This window comes from Coenobita brevimanus, chromosome 97 (genome assembly GCF_032717465.1).
Source record: "Coenobita brevimanus isolate Jiangsu-jjx chromosome 97, ASM3271746v2, whole genome shotgun sequence".
Taxonomy (NCBI): Eukaryota; Metazoa; Arthropoda; class Malacostraca; order Decapoda; family Coenobitidae; genus Coenobita; species Coenobita brevimanus.
In genome coordinates this window covers 4,907,637-4,930,938 of record NC_137050.1, presented here as the reverse complement: position 1 = coordinate 4,930,938, position 23,302 = coordinate 4,907,637, and the positions used below count along the sequence as shown (strand labels likewise).

General features: G+C 39.5%; 1 protein-coding gene across 1 annotated transcript in view; it reads right to left on the bottom strand.

The window, feature by feature from the left end:
* The window catches only part of LOC145413785 (uncharacterized), an 89,384-nt gene that overhangs the window by 14,116 nt on the left and 51,966 nt on the right, over nt 1–23,302 (bottom strand). The window contains exons 11-14 of the mRNA XM_080283439.1: nt 20,127–20,207; nt 16,156–16,260; nt 10,243–10,428; nt 62–1,767 (exon numbers count right to left, since the gene is read on the bottom strand). Coding sequence (XP_080139565.1) covers nt 62–1,767; nt 10,243–10,428; nt 16,156–16,260; nt 20,127–20,207 — 2,078 coding nt within the window. The remainder of the gene's footprint in view (nt 1–61; nt 1,768–10,242; nt 10,429–16,155; nt 16,261–20,126; nt 20,208–23,302) is intronic.

Sequence of the window (23,302 nt, the reverse complement as noted above, 5' to 3'; positions counted from 1 at the left end):
TTAATGCACCTTACACACAAGCTCTGTCATGCTTAAGAAATCAACAAGTTATCCTACTTACCAATAGGCGTTTCATGTTGTCTCTGTTGTTTTGAAGGTGACATATCATGACCAGCAGCCCAAGATGACGATGAATGCATCTTGTTTGCGCCAGTTGGTGATGTTTGGGGGATGACTGACAGCTCACCAGGACTCCATGGACTTGAAGAAATACCCACTTGCTTCGGTTGATGGCTTGGAGGATGTGGGTACTGATGAGATGACTTTTTAGGGTGTGGGGGGTCTCCTGGTATGGGTGATTGTTGTGGTAGTGATGATGGATAATGGGGCTTGCTCGGATGATAGTTGAGTGGCTGCTGTGATTTAGTCTGCTGAAGGTTTAAAGGCTGTTGCTGTGGCTGTGACTGTTGCATAGATAGCTTCTGCTGTTGTGACTGCTGAGGATAGCTATGTGCAGACAAGCTATGGGACTGGTGATGGGTGGTTGCCGGAGAATTTGGTTGCATAGGTGAACTTTGTTGCATAGTTTGTCTATCGTGTTTATCTGGCGAGTGGAGGTTTGTTGAGTGTTTCTGCTGTTCTAACGTGTGGTGCTGTGAAGATGACTGTTTATGGAAGTTTATCCCTGACTGTTGTTCTGGTGCATGCCTGTCCTGCTTACTTGAAGAAGTGTACTTTGTGTAATCTCCTGGGGATGAGGCATGAATGTAATGATTGTTCTGTGATGAGGGATTGTCTAAGGAGGTGTGATGGTGTTGCTTTTGTTGTGGAGAAGTGCTATGATGTCTTCCTAGTAGAATTGCAGATTGTGAGTCATGTTTTTGGTGATTCTTTGGAGAATGTTCTTGAGACTGTGATACTTGCTGTTGTTTTGAAGTAGAAGAGGTAACTGATGAGCCTTCAAAATTATCTTTTGACACCAATTTCTCTGAGTTATCATCAACTGATTTCTGTTTCGATATTTGTAAAATTTCATTCATTACTGAATTCATTTCTTCTTCTAAATTGTCATCTTTCTTTCCTTCCACTGTGGTTGAGTTTGCTCTCTGGATCACTGAAGTTGTGCTAGACACCAGTGATGTGTCTTTTTCAGACATCTGCGTATCTTTCATGTCATTAGATTTAACCATGTCTTTGGCTACATTTGAAGATGATACTTTGCTCACTAGAGTCTTATCATCATCACTGGACAAATCTATTACACTGACAGACTCAATTTTACTCTTATCCTCAGTTGCTGAATTGTCTTTTACACTATCATTGCTCATTACAACAGCACTAGTACTTTCCTTTTCTAACTGTTTTTCCAGCTCACTACCACCAGTTTTGGGAGCACCTTCATTTATTTTTTCCACAGATTTTATGCTAAGTCCTACATTGACAGAATTCCCATCATCTGGTTTCTTTCCTGTCTCTCTGGTTTCCCCAGTAGTAAATTTCTTTCTAAGGAGAGGATCCTTCACCTTCCCAGATGAGGGGCATGAGGAAGAAGAGGAAGACGGAAGCTTAGCAGATAATGATGGAGGCGGCAGCAACGGCTTGGGAGATGTACAGCAAGAGAGAGATGGTTTGGAGGAACATGATGAAGGGGGTTTGTTGGAGGAGGAGGAGGCAGGGAGCTTTGGGGATGATGAAGGTTGAACTTTGGGGATGACAGTGGCAGACAGGGAAGGTCGTGGAGGTGGTGGGGTGATACTTGAGGTGACACTTCCTCCACCAAGAATATGTTGCTTCTTTGAAGATGCTGGCTTCACAAAGTTCTTGTCTCTGTAATACATAGTATATTATTCACAGAGTTCTAACCACAGTCAGTGATACAATAAAAATAAGATTATACACACAAAATGGAGATCATCCAGGAAAAGCCTTTCACTCCTCCAGGCCAGTAAGTCCTCATTACAAGTCACCTTTTTAAGCATATTTCTACTACATGTCCACAGCATATCAGATACATAAATACATAAAAATGATGCCATGCTTCCTCAGAAAGAATCCTCATACTGAGGTTGGCCATGACACAGCTGATCTTTTTTATGGGCTAGAAGTTATACCATGTGCCTAAATTAGCAAATTACTTACCAAAAAATAAATAAAATTGCCTACTGAAGGTTTATCACCATCTGTACAAGTGATCTGCTAGTTCTACTTACTTCAGTGCCAAATATTTACTAGCATAGATATATATATACACTCGACCCTCGATTTGGCAGACCCCTATTTCCCGGACACGGGCTGAGGCCAGACAATATTATCAAATGCCGGACAAATGCCCGTACAAGTCAGGGATTCTCACAAAAGTCCGGCCATTATTCTCTCATAAAAAACTATTAGCAGTCTGCTGCACAACAAAGTATAATTCTATCAAGCTTTTGACTCAATAAAGGCCATTTGTAACACACACAAGAAGATATTTGCATACATGAAATGCATCTTGGCCACCAACCTGCTTCACCCCACCAGTTCCTAACTTGTGGCAATATCCCACTGGCCACTCACCTTTCTCAAATGCCACTATAAACAGTTTAATGCATAACAGTAAAATTTCAGGAAGGCTTGGACACAATAAAATTCATAAGTAATAAAAATATATATATTTTCTTACAGACAAAGTCAATGAGATCCATTCCTACTCACTCAGCTGACCCAACTCGGTGCGACTAAACACCGAATCAGCACTTTTCACAGGAAAATATATATATATTTTTTCGCCACAGTGGCTCATACACACCTCATTATCTGAAATCCACTATAAAAAAAATTGTACTTCTATCTATCTATCTATTGCCAGATGCCTCAATCCTGTTTGGGATGGCCACAAACAAATCACCTCCAAGTCGCCCTGTCCCCCGCCATTTCACTGCCCTGCTCCCAATTCACACCCCCCTCTCTCATATACCTCTCCACCCCGTCCCTTCATCTCATCCTCGGCCTCCCCCTCCCTCTTCCCCCCTCCACCTCACTCACATACACTCTCTTCGTCAGTCTTTCACCCTCCATCCTCTCCACATGGCCAAACCACCTCAGTGTGTTCCTCATAACGCTTCCTATCACATCCACATCCACACCACAACGCTCCTTTATATCCTCATTCATCAGCCTGTCTCTCCATGTGACTCCACAGGCTCCTCTTAAATAACTCATTTCCACTGCTCTCACTCTTGACTTGTGTCCTTCCAACAACGTCCAAGCTTAACTTCCGTACGTTAGAGTTGGTATCACAATACTGTCATGTAGTAACTTTTTCACATCCATGCTCACTTCCCTGTTTCTTATCACTGCTTTCAAAGAACCAGCAACCTTTCTTCCCTGCTGTACCCTTTCAAACACTTCACCCTCCAAACCTCCATCCTTGCTCATCACACTACCCAAGTACTTAAACGTACTCACATTTTCCAATGCCTCACCATCCAACCTTGCTGTACATTCACTGACTTCACCTCTCTCAAAGACCATCACTTTACTCTTCCCTACATTCACCTTCAGATTCCGTTTCTTACACACTCTCCCAAACTCATCCACCAAGCCTTGCATCTCCCCTTCGTCTTCACTCAACAACACAGTATCATCTGCAAACAACAGTACAGGGAGCTTCCAAACACTATCCTCTCTCACCAGGGCCACTCCAACATCCACTACCCTACCTTGTACCTCTTTTATTACCCCATTGTACTTAATATAACTTAATTTAAAAATTAGGTTTCAGAGCTAAAATGTGCCGGTGTTAGCTCATATTTCCCCTTCAGATCGTCAACACGCCTAAACAGCCTTCTATTTTGCATAAATATTTATTTTGAGTACAAAAAAATGTATCTGCATTGTAAATCGATATTTATACAAAACAAAAGTCCATCAAGGCGAGTTGTTAGGCCAGAGGCAAAACGCTTCTGTTACCTAAGAAATTTTCGCTCTGAATCCTGATTTTCTATTAATAATTAAACTATGCACAAACTTTTGACTGAGTTTCAAATAATTAGGTGTGCAAACTTATATGGTGATAAAGATTAAAATATTTTCCAATTAAAATTGCCGATTCTGCCCAAGATCGCGATCACATTCAATTATTGTTTGTATCTCAATCAGCTGATTAGTGGTTGGCCAATGTTAGCGGATATTTCCCCTTCAGATAATCAGGACGCCTTGATAGACTTCTATTTTGCATAAATATTTGAGTACAAAGAAATTTATCTGCATTGTAAATCGATATTTATTACAAAACAAAAGTCTGTCAAGGTGAGTTGTTAGGCTAGAGGTAAAACACACTAACTTTCAGAAATTTTCGTTCTGAATCCTGATTTCCTATTAATAATTAAATTAAGAACAAATTTTTGACTGAATTTCAAATAATGAGGTGTGCAAACCTATATGATGATAAAGATTAAAATATTTTTCAATTAAAATTGCCGATTCCGTCCAAGATTGCATGTTTGTATCTCGGTCAGCTGATTAGTGGTTGGCTGACCTATTGGTGCTCCATTCCTTGCTCATTTTCCTTTTTTTTCTCAGCTTTCTGATCTTTTTCTATCATACCCTCCACATTCTCGTCAACAACTGTCTAAACAACCATTCTTAGGGTTGTAGCTAGCAAAATACAGCTCTTGTGTCAGTTATTATTACTGTTATTGCATCAGTGTTATTTAAGTACTGTTGGTGGCGACCATCATCCACTCACTTGATGTAGTGCTGCCTACTTCTTCCTTAGCCTTTATCATTCTTTTTCTGTGCCTCCCCTCCTCTCTTCCTATTTCTCCCATCTTTCGTGTCACTTCTTATTGCTTTTCTTTCCTTTACAGGTGGCTTTACATTGAGTGACAAGCCAAATGGTTTCCTGTAAGCCAAGAAACCATTTACAACACTGGGCTGTAAGCCAAGAAACCATTTACAACGCTGGGTGGTAACCATATAACCAAACCATATGTGCTCCCTACGTGTCAACAAGTGGGTTGGTGGAGGGTTAATGCCCCTCCCCTTATAACAAATAACTCAAAGTCAAGTGGCCACCCCTTAAGGGATTATGGCGTCTGGCAATAGATAGATAGATAGATAGTATGTTAGTTATGGTGGTATAGGTAGCCTACATTCCAGAATGCTCTAGATTATCAGAATAATTGCCGGACAATATTTAGGAATATGGACAAAGTATGGTAACAGTCCGGGGAATGGTATGTGGGGCCTGACTTCTGCCACTCCTGGACTTTTGCCATTCCCGGAGTGGTCTACCTCCCTTTTAGTCCGGCAAATCGAGGGTTGAGTGCATAAATTAAATAAATAAATATATCTATCTATCTATATATCTATATCTATCTATATCTATCTATATATATATCTATATCTATCTATCTACATATATATCTATATCTATCTATCTATCTATCTATATATACATATACTGTATATAATATATCTATCTATCTATTGCCAGACTCCATAATCCCGTAAGGGGTGGCCATCTGACTTTGGGTTATTTGTTTTACGGGGAGGGGCAATAACCCTCCGCCAACCCACCTGTTGACACGTAGGGAGCATGTATGGTATGGTTTGGTTATATGGTTACGTATATATATATATATATATATATATATATATATATATATATATACTGTATATGTACACACTCAATCCTCGTAAATATATATATATATATATATATATATATATATACATACACACTCAATCCTCGTAAATCGCGGCAATTTGGGTCTGGACCACTGCTGTGATTTACGAATTATGTGATTTATGAATACAGATAATAACTCTTTAAGAAAAATTAATTTGGGTCTGGACTTTGGCCAACCCACTCCCACAGCACCCTACCTACACCTGTCTAGGCACCATCAAACACAAACATACAAATTTAATAATATTCAGTGTATGTATTAAATAGAAATAAACCATGTTAAGGGATCCCACCTTAATCCTATGATGAAACTGCTTAAGTGAATGGAGCGGGGTGGTGTTAGGAAAAACTTGGAACTTCTCAGCACTTGTTCTTCCCAAACTCTTTCGCCAGCTTTGAAAACTTCTCTCCCCTCTCAACACGACGAATGAACTCCAAACATTGACTGTACAACAACTGCGGCAGCTTCTTGACGCCATACTGCTTAGAGCGCTTCATTGGGGGGTCAGGAGGGGCCATGGCAGGTAGGAGGCGGGGGGAAGTTGCACAAAAAAGGCAGGTAACTCTCATACTCCATGGCGACAGTCTGCAGTGTTCAGACTGGCAGGACAAGAACAACAACAACATGGCGGCATTAGTATGCACATATGCCACCAGGGACGCGCGGTGATTGGTTGCTGGGTTGCGATTTTTAATTTGAATGCCGTGGTTTACGGTTTTCCTCGGAAAAGGCCCACTTGGGTGCCTAGGTCCATGATTTTTGTGATTTAACAGTGATTTAAGGTTGCCGGCAGTCTGACGGCCACCTAGCCGTGATTTATGAATCTGCGATTTACGAGGATTAAGTATATATATATACTTATATATATATATATATATATCCATCCATCATCCAATCCTACATTGCCCCATGAGGAGCGTAGGAGCCCGGGGCTAGGCAGAGATATATATATATACACTGAGTCCGTGAAGTACGAAAGGGATAGGGACCAAAAAAAAAAACTTTCGTAATCCGAAATTTCGTATATCAGAACGATTTTCCTCATTGAAATATACCTATAAAAGGGGGGATGCATTCCAGGACCCCATTGGACCCCTCACTTAAACATTACTCCTCCCATTTAGAAGTATGCAATACACGTATACAGTACTATACTACTGTACAGACATAAAAAAATAGAAGATACAACTAATTACTGTAGTACTAGTACACTGTAAAGTTAAATATACACCTGTGCTGCGGCTCGAGTTTCGTGTCATTGATATGGTGCTAAGTCACATGGTGGGACCCTATTGCTCCTCTGGTACTTCCTCGACTGGTGCAGGTGTTTCTGAAGCTGTTGATAGTCCAGTTTCCTCTCCAAAGTCAGAGTATGGTGGTGTTTCTTCTTGGCAGCTGGTTCCCCGGATGCTGGAGATGATGCAGGGCACTTGGGAGGCATGGCGAAAATACGAAACAAGGAAGAACAGTGAAAAACTGCAGAATGTACAGTGAAGCTGAGACGAGAGGACGGACGTGACTCGACTGAGAAGCGCGCAAAAATGTGTTTACCAGAGAGGGGTTAGTTTGTTTTCTTGCCACAAGCGAGCATGGTGCCGTGCGGCGCGCCCATTTTGAATTTTTCGTATATCTTCCTGTATCATTTTTGTACCATCGAGACAGATACTTTCGTATTGTGGAATCTGTCCTACAATCATTGCTTTCATACCATCGGAAATTCGTACATCTAGTTTTCGTATTTCGAGGACTCACTGTATACTGTATATATACAATATCTATCTATCGATTTATCTATCTATACATATATTTCATTTATTCATTCATCATCCAATCCTAAATTGCCCCATGAGAAGCGTAGAAGCCCAGGGCTAGGCAAGCTGCTCCTTACATTTAAGATGAGAGTGACCAGCCTCACTTATCCCCGAGTGGCATTACATGAGCAATAAATCATCCCAATCACCCCTTGGATATAAACCTTCACCAGCTCAGGCCGACTGGAGTGCTTTAATTACCTGCTAAACCACCAGGAGCCAAATTTGGGTTAAATGGTTACCACCAAGCATAGTAAATGGTTTCCTGGTGTACAGGAAACCATTTGGCTTGTCACTCAGTGTAGAGTCACCCACAGGCAGAAGGAAGAGGAAAGAATGATGGAAAGAAAGAAAGAGGGAGTGTACAGTCACCCGTAAGCAGAAGGACAAGGAAAGAATGAAGGAAAGAAAGACAGAAGCAGATGGAAGGAATGAAGGATGGAGGAGAGGAAAAGGCAGACACCCGAGAGCATCACTACACTGAGTGAGTGGATGGTGAGTACCCCCACCTTCCACAATATATATACATATCTATCTATCCATCTATCTACCTATAATTATATATTATATATATATATATATATATATATATATATATATATATATATATTATATATATATATATATATATATATATATATATATATATATATATATATATATATATATATATATATATATTATATATACACAGTATGCTGGAATGTCTCCTGATTTGTAATGAGGACTGCCTGTAGATCATAAGGCCTAAATTAAGAAGTTTTATATTATAATTTTCAGCTCTATGGTAGAAATGCATCTCCTCTAGAACCAAGAATTAAAATTGAGAGGTGCAACCTTTTGGGGTGGTATATCATACAATACAATATACTGCAGTTATTTTCAAACAGTGTAAAACTAAATTATACCTTGAAAGACTCTACTGGAGATGTTAAAAGAAAAAAAGTGTGTGTGTGTGTGTGTGTGTGTGTGTGATCATAATATCTACAGTATCTATCTATTCCCTGATGCCTTAATCCTGCGAGGGATGGCCACAAACAAGTCAATTCCATGTCGCCCTGCTCCCAGCTCACACCCCACTCACTCATATACAGTCACTACTCGTTATACGAAAGGGTTACGTCAGGTTATACCTTAAAGTATAATGAGTTTACCATTAATTAGGAGATTGAAATACATTATAAAAAGAGGGTTGTGTCAACTCAGCTTCCCAAAGTCACCTACCCAAGACTGAAACAAAAATGACTGGCCACCTTTATCACTTCCTGTGTCGTTCCAAGTCGTCTCCAAGACCAAAACAAACACTATCACACCAATACAGGCAGCTTACTCACGTAGAGTAAATCTTTACAACAACACAACAATCACACTTCCGTAACATTGGCCTGGTGCGACACGATATATAGGCCTATTGTAGCATGATGCTTGGCTGAGAGGTGACGATAGCAGGAAGGCACACGTGAACGAGTGGAAAAGACAGCTTTGAAGAGGTGGCAGGACTGCAACTGAACCAAAACAATGCTCTGCACGCTGGGGCCACCATCTTGCCTGAGACAAGCGATGGTCGTCTTGCGTGTGCCTGACACTTCGTATGAAATTTTCCGAGGGCAATATCGTTATAGTGGGAAATTCATTGTAAATCGGATTTTGGGGTGGAACTTTTCTGTTATTGTTGTAGCGAATTATCGTATACCGGATCAATGTATAACGAGTAGTGACTGTATATACTTCTCCCCTCCATCTCATCCTTGGCTGAAGAAATACAGTATATGCAAAGGTATCCAAGTGTATTATCTTGACTAAAGAGTCAGTTCAGGTTAGAAATGAGGCAGAGATATTTTGAAAGGAGTGATGCAGGGGTGAGGATGGAGGAAAAGAATGCCTCAAAATCAGTCTCATTTAGGATGTAATTTTACTTCATATTACCAATTTGCAAAACTGTTTATAAAGTACTTAAAGTAATACACAAATCATGGAAAAATAATGTTACCTTGCTTTACAGAAGTGATATTAGGAAAAAAAAAAATGAATGACATTTCTCTCTGTTGTTTATAAGTTTTTACTAAAGTCAATTGCATTTCCTTAGTCTAAGACTTACATCACCTTACACCCATTTAGTAAAAAATGCAATCCCAGTACTGTTATGGACAATGACATTCTCTTACCTAATCTCCAGTAAGTAATGCATATAAAGTAGATCCACAAAATGTAATTAATATGTGAGTTAGGGGATGAAGTCAGATACTTTTTTTTAATGAAAATTATGCTAAAGCTAATATTCAATTGAAAATCACGTTTAATACTGTCAGTTAATGTACTTCAAAGTATTGAATTTAACAAACTTCAGCAAATCTTAATAACAGCAAAATTTTGAAATGCCAATCAGAGAAGTGTTATCAGTATTTTATGAAGATGCCTATTACTGGAAAAAGAAAAGGTAATGTCAGTGATGCAGAATATTAATGAGAAGTGGCAATTTACTGGTGTCTACTGTAAACAGCTGATGCTCAACAAATGCTCACATCTACCTCTACATTATCAAGTAGTTTTATGCATAGAATCACACTGTGATAAATGTAATTATGTTTGACATTAGAACTCTCTTTAGACTACTTTAGTACTATTCAATTAGAATTTTTAGTACTGGAGAAAATGAAGCATGATGGTATATAGGTTTTGTGTATACTGTATTTCTTTTATAATCCCAGACAAAAATACTGAGACTTGTAACAAACAAGTGACCAATAACAACCATCTGTTGGGCATCAACTGTACTAGTCAGCACTGGCACTGTACAATACAGTGGTTTTACTTACGTAATACAAGCATGAGCAGAATGGCTCTCCTTGTATAGAGTGCGCACATTCATCCAGCCCTTGGGCCAGATAGGGCGCACCTCAGTGTCTAAGAATGTGCGTATGTAATCCTCAGGTGTCTCTGAGCGCTTCTTGATCATCTGCCAGAATGTGACACGCACACGCACCACTTCACATACCAGCTTCCTGTGTAATGTAAAAACAGGCCTTTTTTTATGTAATTCTTTCTATTGTATACACATCAAAATTTTTTCTTATACTATGAAGTTCAATATATCAGCAGGGATAGATGATATGTTCCAGTTCACATAATATATATTATTTTGCAAAATTGTGTGGAATGCATGAATGGTACTGGAGGACAGGAGGAAGGCAATACTGTCACAGTTTCTTTGTATAATAAGGATGGTTTGTAAGGAATATATTTACTGAAGGATCAGTTTGCTCTACAAATACAGGGCACTGTATGGTGGAGTACAATACTTTTAGAGAGGGTGAAAAGCACTACAGGAGATATGTAAGGTATGTGGATGCAAACATAGATCAATATTTATAATGAAGATTCTACCACTGAAATACTTTGCAAAGAATCAAAGAATAACCAACTGAATGTAGTGTTCATGGATTTAAAAAAATCATATGCCAGGGGTGAGTAGGTGAGATTACAGAAAGTTCTGCGCATTTATCTACGTAAAGTCACTTGCTGAAACCCCCCGCGGGAAGTGTGACCTCATTTACGACTGCCACCGTGGCACAATGGAGGGTGAGAAGCACCACTCAAACCTTAAAAGACCAAAGCAATGGGTAGATATGAATTCAGACTTCCAAGAAATGACAAAGAAACCTTGAATCATGGACCCAAATAGGGCTATTGTCATATGAGCTTTTGGGTATTTGAAAGTGTTTAAGCTGGAAGTGTTGCTCAAAGTACAGGTATTTCCTCCTTGTTCTATATTTATCTTTCCATTTCTTCCCCAGTGCTACCCATTTTTTCTTGACTTCTGTTTCTGTGCTTAGTTGGGGTAGGGGCTAAGCTCTCTTACCTTTGCTATTTTTCCTGTTTTTGTCTGGCTTTCCTTTACTTGGTACAATTTTTTTTCCCCCTGCGGGTGGAAGGATGATGTTCAAGCGTTAATTGTCCCCTTTTTTTAAACTAATATTTCAACACTATCATTTACCCCTATTTTGTCTCTTCTATGTGCTGGACATCCCAGGTTACATCTTGCCTTCTTTGCTCACCACTCAGGATGCCACTCTGTTGTAAAATACATTTTCTCTTCAGGTTCTCCCTCTTAACCATCCTGCAGGTCACTAGTTTAGTCTTATTTGTGTCACATCAGACACACTGCTGCCAGCGTCTCCTTGGAACAACGGTCTCTGTAGACTTGGCTTGTAAGGTACCCTAATAGCAGGCTGAACGTCCTCTATGTAATCGATCAGATGCCAGGTTCTCTTATCTTTTTGGACGCATGTCCCAAGCTTCATCCTTTGGATGCCATGCTGGATTTCAAACCTCTATGGTCAAAACTCCCAGGATATCCACCTGGACAATGACCTAGGTTTCTTCCTAACTGCATGAGCCATAGGTGGAGCTGTAATTGACACATCTGAAATACCACCTTCCATTAAGCTTAGGTGTTGAAGTATGACCTCAGAGGCATGTATACACTAGTTCTGTGTTCCCTACTGCCTATGATATAAGAGGTGCTTCAATCCTGAAGGTAGCCTGGGCCATCTCCAGCTCATTCCAAATCATCAGGGAATCAGGGAGCTACATTTGTTCATCAACGTCCCTGGCTATTGGGTCTTGAATAGCGAGTGTCCCCTTGGCTTTTGTTCTAATGCTTAAGGTTGTTACTTTTCGCTGTTCCACTTGGATGAAGATGTTTTAGCCCTCTGTTCTGCTATTTTCTTTCTGGAAGGCTAAGGAACCACCTGAAGCACTTTCAGAGGAGGAAGACCACTCTGGTGTGGTTTAAACTCTTCGAGGGCTCAAACTGGGATTGCACTGGCCTGGGATTTTACAATCTGTCATGGTCCCTTCCTTCTACAGCCATCACCTGCTGCAACTCAACCTGCCCTGTTTCTGTGACCTCTACTCCTACTATGGCAATGAAACTGTTCCCATCAAATTTTGTCTTTAGCAACTGCAAGAGCTCCTTTGTACATCTAGCTTTTTTACTGATATGGACGATGCTGCATTACCATTTTCCTTTGGTGGCCATAAACAATAATGCTGTTTCCAACTGTCATTTACTTTTTAGTGTATTTTGCCGTTTTCAACCAACCAATCTTTCTTTTCCACGACCAAGAGTTTGTCAAGAAGTGCCTTCCCTCCCATGTTGACATTTACTGTCCACAGTTTTATTAGTCTGGGCACCCAGAAACATGGTAATCTCTCAGTCGTACATCTGCTGCTGAATTAACTCATTTGCGTTATGTTTCTGCGAGAAAAGCAGTCGTTCACACTGTAAAAGCCCAAAAGGCTACGTATTATCAAAATAAAGTTGATTCATGTGGTGGTGGTGGGGGGGGGGGGAATGCACTTGTGAACAGTTTGGTTGGTCGAAGAAATATAATTGTTAAACCAACTTCTGTATCTGATGCCCAACTGGCTTCTGATTTTACTTCACTTTTTACAACTAAGATATTTTGTATAAGAAGTGATTTAGACAACAGTTCTCCTAGTGAAGTGTACTCAGCTGACTTCCAATCACGGTGCACTGGAGATAATTTGCTTTCAACACTTCATCCAATCCACTGGATGTGAACAAAGTCAAATGTTACATCACAGAACTTAATAAAACATTTTGCCCACTCCATCTGTGTAACATGTCACAACTGCCAGATGTGTACAAGCACGCTGCAGAATTTATCTGCAACATAATAAATAGATGCTTCTTAGAAAGTAACTTTGTGCAGTCTGAAAAACGTACTTTGCTTAGGCCCCTAATTAAGAAATCTGTCCTTGATGTCGAGAGCATGACAAATTATCGCCATGTCTCTAACCTGTCTTTCTTAGCCAAGATTACTGAGCAGGCCATACTTGATCAACTCTTACCACTACTGGAACATAGCAGAATTATTCCTCTTGTTCAATCAGCATACAGAAAATACCATTCAACTGAAACTGAACTAACAAGGATTTATAGTGACTTGGTGGCAAACACCTGTAGTGGGATGTCCTCTCTCCTAGTTCTGTTGGATCTGTCTGCAGATTTTGATACAGTAAATCATAAACTAATGTTGGATGATCTGTATTTTTATGACGTTCGTGATAGTGCACTTTCGCTTCTCAAGTCGTATCTGTCGGACAGATCTCAGAGAGTGGATATTGATTACACTAGCTCTGATTCTGTTCCCCTTCTGTTCTGAGTCCCTCAAGGATCAGTTTTGGGTCCAATTCTATTCACTACCTACACAAGTAGTTTATCGTCTTTACTTGATGCTCACGATGTGTCCCATCATTTTTATGCTGATGACACTCAGCTCTATGTTAAGATGTCAGATATCAATGATACTAAGACTAAGCTTAAATCTCTATTGTCTGATATTAAAATATGGATGGCTAGGAGGAAACTTAAGATGAATGATGGTAAAACTGGGATCATCAGAAGAAGAAGAAACAGAAGGGGTGACAACACTGGCTTTGAACATTGGCGTGTCACAGTTTCATCCAGTCAGTTCTGTTTGAAATCTGGGTGTTTACTTTAATTCAAAGTTAAATTACAAAGAACATATTAATCAGGCTGTCAGAGGGTGTAACTCGCATATCAGAAATCTGTACTCTGTGAGAAAATTCCTGAATAAATGTTGCCTCTTAACATTGGTCCATGCAGTGGTCTTGTCTTGGGTTGATTACTGTAATTCACTGTGGACTGGTCTTCCAAATAATATACTAACAAAAGTTCAGTCTGCGTTGAACAGGGCAGCATGGCTTTTCTTTGGTCTCCCCCCAAGAACCTCAACTACCCCATTCCTAATTGAGTTGCATTGGTTACCAGTAAAGGCTAGAACTGAATTTAAACTCTCTTATTGCATTCAAGGTTCTTAAGTTTGGTGAACCGAAGTATATTGCTGAACTGTTAAAACTCCCATTGGCATGCCCAGGTATGATGTTACACAGTGAAGATGATTCCTTGCGTCTTAACGAGCCTGGAGCCATTCACCAGTCATCTTTCTCTGATCGTTCTTTTGTGTATCCAGCCCCTAGATTATATAATGGATTGCCTTTGTCCATAAGACAACTCTCTTCTGCCGAATCCTTTATGAGACAGCTGAAAGAATTTCTTTTTTCAAAATGCTATGACCTGTAGAGAAGTACTGTACTATGATGGATGATTATAGGGTTTAGTTATTGCCACTTTCATATTTTTTTTTTATTGATGTAGACTGTATTATATATGAGAGATGCTGCAATTCTTGTAATTGTAAAAATAATGTACTGTATATGTGTGTCGACCGCTAGTGAATTCCCAAAGGAAGAACTGGCGCTTTTGAGAAACAAAAGACCAAATTATTTTTATTATTATCACTTATTATCTTGTTTACTTTTCTTTATTGGTCCTTCCTTTGGCCTCACTTACATCTCATGGTTCTGAGAGTTTGGGCACTATTTCACCTGATCTTGGTATAGGAATAGGAATACAGTAATTAAAAATTTAGCACCAGGTAGCAAGGACCATATGGCACTAAGGTTAGAGAAGATAGATACAATAAAACAGGGTGTGTGAAACCTAAAATAAGGAGGAAACTACTATAAAAACAAGAAATCACAAACTAAAAGAGGAGAAAAAGAATGGGAAAACATCTCTGAAAAGGAACAAGGAGAAGCAAAAACAAACTAAAGACAAGATAAAAAAAACTAGTACAGGATAAAAACAACATCATATGTGCTACAGAAATGGTCTGGGACCACTTAACACATCTCCCAAAACTGAGATGCAACCAAGATCAAATAAAAAAAGGAAGCACTGATGATAGACAGCCCCATAAAGAGGGCAATCTAAGAGTATATGGTCAACAGACAAAGGGGTGTCACAACTTGAACAGAGCAGAGGAGGATCCCTGGACAACAAATGGCCAGGGGCGAGATGGGTATGACCAATCCATGGATGGGCCAATGCAGTCTCCCAGCGGCGGTTTCGATGACAAGGGTTGGACTAAGAAACAACAAGAGGCTTAGCATGAAGTTTAGCATTTACAATATTGCCAACGATCAGCAAGACTGCCATCGATGGGACAAAACTTCGGAGAAGGCAGGGAAGAAGTCACTGATGGGGACAGAATGGAAACGGAGGTGAGGCGACCAGATGGCAGCACGAGCTAAGGCACTGACACTTTCATTTCCTGGGACAACAAAGTGACTAGGCACCCAACAAAACCATACAGACGTGTGATTTACAGCCATTTGGAACACCCATTTGAGGATAAGCAGAACTATAGGGTGAGACCGAGAGGCCAAGCACAGCAAAAGAAGGGCACTGAGTGAATCAGAAAGCAAAACCAATGATACTGATGGATGGATAAAAGCTTACCACAAGGCAACTAACAAGGCATGAAGTTCAGATACTAAAATAACAGCCATAGAAGGTAAACTGTATTTGTAAGAGTGGTCAGGAAAAGAAACAGCAAACCCAGCACCTTCCAATAATTTAGAACCATCAGAATTGACCTGGACAGCAGAGGAATGTTTACTCAAATGAGCACAAAAAAGAAAAAGACTCCTTGTCATTACAAGGAGTCTGATGACTGATGGTGACAACAGATGCACACAAACAACAGACATACCAGATCTCCCCACAAGGTGTAAACAGCATGACCAAATGAACATGATAAACACCTGTCTCACTTAGTTCACTGGACTGATAAAACAAAAATCACTCACTAAACAAATAGTAATTGATACTTTACCTTATTTCTTCTGTAAAGGTAAATTTCTTTTTTGGCAACCTCGACTTCCTCTTGTCACCATCTTCACTCTCTTCATCATCATTCTGAGCCACTCCATTCTCACCCCTGCTTTCCGATAGGACAGAAAGAAACCAAATTTACTACAACATCAGAGACAACTAAAACTTTCCAGCATATTCTGTGTACATACTAAGTAAAATAATCAACTAGCAAAACTACTTCAAGAACTTGGTGTGTGTACAGTACTCAAAATCTACATCTGTTCTGCTAAAACTACAATGTCAACTTTTTCTGGTCTACATCACCTTCCTCTTCAACCCCTTCAGTCTGCTGATGTTTTCATGATAATTCTTCCTATCTCACGACACATCATATTCAGCTTTGAGGGGATTTCTTGTACAGAGTGGGTAAATGAAAGCCATATCTACACTCTCCAACTGGAAAGTCACTCCAAAGCTGAATAAAATTATCTCAAAACAGAAAGAATAAAATGAAAAATACACAGCCTGATTGATGGGGTAAATCTGAATTATGTGCTAGACTGCACAATAATAGTCAATACAATTAACCCATTCAACCCAATGACAGATTCCATTCTATCAGGCCACCACCAAACCGCTTTATTCAGCTTAAGGAAGATGTCTTGTAGTGAACAAGTCATCACTGGCTATATCTAAACCCTCCAATTCAAGAAGTCTCTCCTAATCTGAATATAACTGCACAGGTATATCAAGCTTAAGATATACATCACCAGACTTCAAAGGGTTAAAGGTGCAGGATGGCTTACAGCACTCAAATCTCTTATAACCAAATCAGAGCAATAATGGTATAACAAAAGTACTGTACTGTACTCTATCTATATGAAAATTTTCAGTTTATTTATTTATTTCAAGTAAGTTCAGTACCTAATACTTTAGGTCTAACTGTACATATATGATACAGAACTATAAGACATGATATAGCTGAACTCCTCAAAATTAAAATGGTTTGATTAAAAAAACCTGAATAGTTTCTTTAAGGTGAATTTCTGGTCCAATTTTATCTGTCAATTACAGTAACTTAAATAAGGTACAAAAATCAAAGTGTGACATTATTTACAAAAAATAAATAAATAAATAAATAAAATGAGTATTTATATTCCAAACATTCCATAAATGCAAGGAAATAAAGATGTGGAAAGGTGAAAAGAAAGCAAAAAGCCTAAACCACTATGACAAAATATTCTACAGGCAGATTTCCTTAATCATAAGAATCATATTAAAAACCGATGACAGTTATCTACAAGCAGCTAATCCTCAATTATCACTACAAATTAATCACTCATAACTCAAACTCCTGCCAATAGAAATTTTTGTTATAGTTAACAAAAAACCTAACAGCTTCCCATCCTGGGCTCAGTGTGTATGCTAACAACTGTCCTATATGTTGCTTCCCATCTGACTGTCCCATTCAAGAAGCATTTGAGGGGAAATTCTTAAAGAGTTCACAGTCACAATTTTCAGCTAACCAAAAGGACAGGCATACAAGGGCTTCCAACAGGTCCCGTGCTTGTGCAGCTAAACCGATTGTAGGATTGTATTTCTTATAAGTCCAGTCAAATGGATGCCCTAAACCCAAAGCCCCAAACCACTATTCGAGGTGTTTCAAAGTGTAGAAAAAAGCAGACAGATAACCAGCCACCTTTCATAGACTGATAAACCTGGTTTTAATAAGAATCTTTGCTTAAAACTCACTCCAGGTTATAGTACAGCTAATGAGGTGCAATTTTGTTTGTCATTAAATACAATTCTAGTTCTGCATTATTTAAAAGCATTCACATTATTTATGGTGATTCATTGTGAATGTGTTAGCACCGATTTCATAATTTAATTAAGAACCGGATTAGGAAATCTTATATTTGTCACCACACCAATCTTGGATACCCAACATTTTAGATAAGCAACTGGATGTTTAGATTATTCAATCAAAGCTGTAAAAATGATTCTGGTGAATAATTTATTGACATATCTCCATTTTGGTCAAATAATCTAATTACATCCTTTTTCCAGTGTCAGGCACCCAAAGGAATTAGAGGACTACAAGGGAACACACAACCAGGTTATTCAGTTTGGTTCCAGCACACGTTCCCAGTCACCATGAGTAGCAAGGTGGTAAACAGAGTGGGTAGCAACGAGGGGCGCCTTACCAGAAGTGATAATACAGCTCCCAGTATTGTTGGGGGCTGTTGGTGGGTGAAACAAAATTATTCATTCAGTGAACTGGCATCACCTTGGCATAAATAATAAGAGCATTTGTTACTAGTTTGTCAAAGTCCATATAATGCCACTAAGCTGATTTGTCAAAATATGGAAATTAATACCAGGCATTTTCAAGAGGAACATCATGAAACAGCAGGCATTGTGTTAAAAAATACTAGCTGAATATACGTAATATTCATTGTTTCTGATTACCCCAAATGTTTCTTCTCCAAACGAATACAGAATATACGGTATCAGTTTCATAATTCAGTAATTTCTTTTTTGGCCAATATCTCTAGTAAAGTAAAAATTTAACTGACATTCTTCACCACATTCTGACAATGAGAATCACTGGTATCTGAAAACCTAAAACTGCTCGTACTACAAGAATTTTGTGTCCTACAGTTCATAGTTAAAAAATGCAAGAATACATAAAAACAAACATAATGCTTCCTGATAAAAAAAAGGAATATATACACGGAATACCATAGAACTGACGCATAAAATAAGTTCTGAAAAAAGCCAATAGAAAGAAGAAAACATATAACAATACAGTATTGCTTAATCCAAACGCTCCCTAATTTACCAGTAGCTGTCACACAATAGTATCCATATACCGTCTGCTATCAAGCTATGCTCATGAGGCAGGTCCACAATACAAAAATGCACAGTAAGTCAGAAGGGGATCTTGCAATCCATAAACACGGCACATTCAGAGAGGCACATACGTTGAATGTTTTTACATTATCCAAGATTGCTGGGCGTACATCCCTGAACTTAAAATAAAAAATAAAATGTATTATATGAAGTTGAACTCCATCTCTAGATACAGTAAGGGGTATCACTTGCAGCAAAGGGCCTGGTCTTAAGAATTTACCAAGTGATGGCTTACAAAACCAAGATTGTTATAATACTAAGAGTATCTCTGGTTCTTTAGCAATAATGCATATCTTACTGTACATTTTAATTTCTGTAAACTGCTGTGTGGCTTAAAAACAAAAACAAAAAAGTTTAGACTTGAGAGCTATCTGTGCTTCAGTTCTATACAATAGTTACGATAATCAGTGAAAGTATTGGTGAGCATTACTGTTTTTGAATTGAAGCAGCAAATGTTTGTGTAGTACAATTTTAGTGAACTTGATATATTATGAGTTTGCTGACTGTCATGAAGTCAAAATGAAAAACATTTTCAGCATCATAAGCAAAATAAAACATATCAATTACAAATTCCTCCAAAAATTACTGAAACCTTTTCTGTTAAATGCCACATAACAATACCGTACCTAATAAAACAACAAACATGATGCAATATCTGAGTAAAACTGTTCCGTGAGTCATATACCTAAATCAATGTACAATTACTGAAGAGCATCCTCTTAATTATACAAACACTGAAAAGTTACTAATCAAACCTGCATACAGCTATGGAGAAATAAAAACCAGATAACATAAAAGAACGATGAATGAGAGTAAATGGTAAGAAGAAAGTGTCAAATCCTATAAAAACAGAATGGGAACTGAGGCATAAGAAGTGAAAGATTAGACAATGGAACAGGGACAGATGGGTGGGATGACAGGCACAAGGAAGGCAACATGAATTGTAAACTACAAAAAGAAGACAGTAATCAGGGAGCTGAAAAGAAAGATGAAAGATTAATTGTGGCTGATATGAGATGAACACAGGAGAGATGGATAAGCTACAGCTATGTGCCAAAAGAAGGACGGGTTACGCACTTTGACTCTGCTGCTCTCTGACACTCCAGGGCATGTTGCTCCACCAGAGGTGGCAGCACAGCATCCACTGCTTCTTTTAGTCTGTTAAGATATGAGCATATTGGTTAAGAAGAACTGACCAAATGACTGAGCAACATAAGCTTCATCTAAGGAGTGCAAAATGCTATTCATGTCAATGGAAACAACTGCCCTGTAAACTACTGACAGAAATAATGCATTTGAGATAATATACAAAATATGGAACATTACCAGCATCATCCTGCCTGTTTTTCCCTCCCACAGGTGGGTTGAGGTTGGAGGGAGAGAGAGAGAGAGAGAGAGAGAGAGAGAGAGAGAGAGGAAAAAAAAAAAATGGACAAATAATCAAGAACATAACCAATTAAAATGGGTCACAAACTCATGAACTCATCATTCAAACCTCCATAAACCTCACTCTACCTCACAGGCACAGCTTCCAAATGCAGCTTTGCAATCATCTGCTGGGGAAAAAAAAAAAAAAAAAAAAAAAAAAAAAAAAAAAAAAAAGGGGGGGTTTCCAAACCTTGTCATGCACTCCTCTGCATCAAACTAATGCAACCAGCTCAATTCTTTGTCAATTTCCTAGCCTCATCCATCTCCATAAATCTTTTTCTCACACTCATTTACCATATCTATCCACTTTCTTTTTGGTCTACCACGTCTCCTCCCATCTTCAAACTCACTGACATGTACCCTTTTCACCACCCTATTTATTCCTATTCTCTCCATATAACCATACCATCTAAGCAACTCTGTTGTCTACAGACTTCCTTACTCCATATCTTTCATGAATCATGTTATTTCTTATCCTACTCACTCTCTGCGCTGTACAGTACATGCTTCTCAATAACCCTATCTCCACTATTCTAACTCCTAATGTTTTGTTTTCATGCCACGCCAAACTCTCAAGCCCATATGTTAAAATTCAAGCAATCTTCTTGCTGCTGCTACACTCAGCTCTCTGCAAATTATTCAACAGGAGTAGACTGTAGCACCAGTCAAGCAGGGCAGTACTCCCAAGGTGGATGGAAAGCTGATGACAGGGAGAGCTGGAGCTCCTGTTACATCAGCCCTCGGGACTAGGTCTCGACCATCACCCTTTGCTGAACTTTTTCAGTGTCTCAGTAACACAGAGAGTAGGCCAGCATGCTCTCCAATACAAGTTTCTCTAACTATCAACACCAAACTACATGGACAGTACACACTACACTCACCCCCCCCCCCAAAAAAAAATCATGGCAGCTCAACACGTGGCCTCACCCCACCTTCAGCCTCTCTCCCGGTGACGACTCGAGCTGCCTGGAACCACTGTCTGACTCACTTCTTCATTTCTGCAACATTCACGGCCTTTCCTTTAACTTTCACTCTGCTGAGCACCACCTCTCCTGTAAACCTCACCTTCTTTTTCTAACTGAGACTCAGCTGTCTGAGGCAACTGACAGAAGACTCTTTTCTGTATCCTCCTACTTTCTCTATACTCATTTCAAAGCCAAAGGTGGCTGTTGTGTATATATATGAAACGACTTATCTTGCTCTCTTGTTACTGAACACGATTCTTCTGAATTCTCTACATTCTGGCTTCGGTTTTCCTGTCATTCTCTGACTAAATATATCTGTACTGTTTACTTATCTCCTAATTCTACCGACTATCAAAAATTCTTTGACTATCTTACTTCTACGATGGAACACATTCTATCCATTTCTCCTTTCTTTGAAATCTCCATTCCAGGAGATTACAATGTTCACCACCACCTTTGGCTCTCCTCTCCTTTCACTGATACACCTGGTGAACAAGCCTACACCTATTCTATCCTTAATGACCTAGAGTAGCTTGTACAGCACCCTACCCATATCCCTGACTACCTTGGAGAGAGCTCCAACATACTTGACCTCTTCCTTACATCCAATCCTTCTGCTTACACTGTTAATCGTTACTCTCCATTAGGCTCCTCCGATCACAATCTTATCACCTTATCCTGTCCTATCGCTCCGGTACGGCCTGTGGACCCTCCAAAGAAACGTTGTCTGTGGCACTTTGGAGCTGCGGATTGGAAGGCCCTCAGGCACTACTTCTTTGATTTTCCCTGGAATGATTATTGCTTCCATGGCCAAAAGCCATCTGAGTGTGCCTTGCGCATTACAGAGGTTATTCTCTCGGGCATGGAAGCATACAGTCCTTTCTCATATCCTCTGACTAATGCAAAAAAGCTTTGGTTTAATCATGCTTGTTCTAATGCTGTTTGCAACAAGGAGAAGACCTATAAAAGGTACCAGAGCCAACCCACCACTGAATCGCATCTTTTATACGTTTCTGCCCGGAATCGTGCTAAGTCTGTTCTTCGCTCTGCTAAAAATAATTTCATCCGTACTAAATGCTCTCAACTCTCCAACTCGAATTCTTCCCGCTCCTTCTGGCACCTTGCCAAAAACCTTTCTAACAACTTTACCTCATCATCCATGCCTCCTCTTTTCAACTCTGATGGCTATGTAGCTATTTCTTCTACTGATAAACCACATCTCTTCATTCAGACTTTCTCCTCCAATTCCACCTTAGACGATTCCGGTGCTGTTCCTCCATCACTTCCCCCCTCTGACTTCATCATGGCTGACATTAAAATTTCTTCAGCTGATGTATTTTCTGCCATCACAGGCCTCAATACTCATAAGGCATATGGGCCTGATGGAGTCCCTCCTGTTGTTCTCAAGAACTGTGCTTTTGTGCTTACACCCTGCCTAGGTAAACTCTTTTGCCTTTGTCTATCAACTTGTACCGTTCCTTCTTGCTGGAAGTTTGCTCTCATTCAGCCAGTCCCAAAGAAGGGTGACCATTCCCAACCCTCTAACTATCATCCAATTGCTTTAACATCCTGTATCTAAAAAGTTTTCAAGTCAGTTCTTATTAGAAAAATTTTAAAGCATCTTTCCTATCACAACCTTCTTTCTGATTGTCAGTATGGGTTCCGACAGGGATGCTCCACTGGCGATCTTCTCACCTACCTTTCAGACTCCTGGTCATCCTCCTTTCAGGACTTAGGCAAAAGCTTTGCCACTGCACTTGACATCTCAAAGGCTTTTGATTGAGTCTGGTGTAAATCTTTAATTTCCGAGCTGCCCTCTTACGGTTTCTATCCTTCTATCTGTGCCTTCATCTCTAGCTT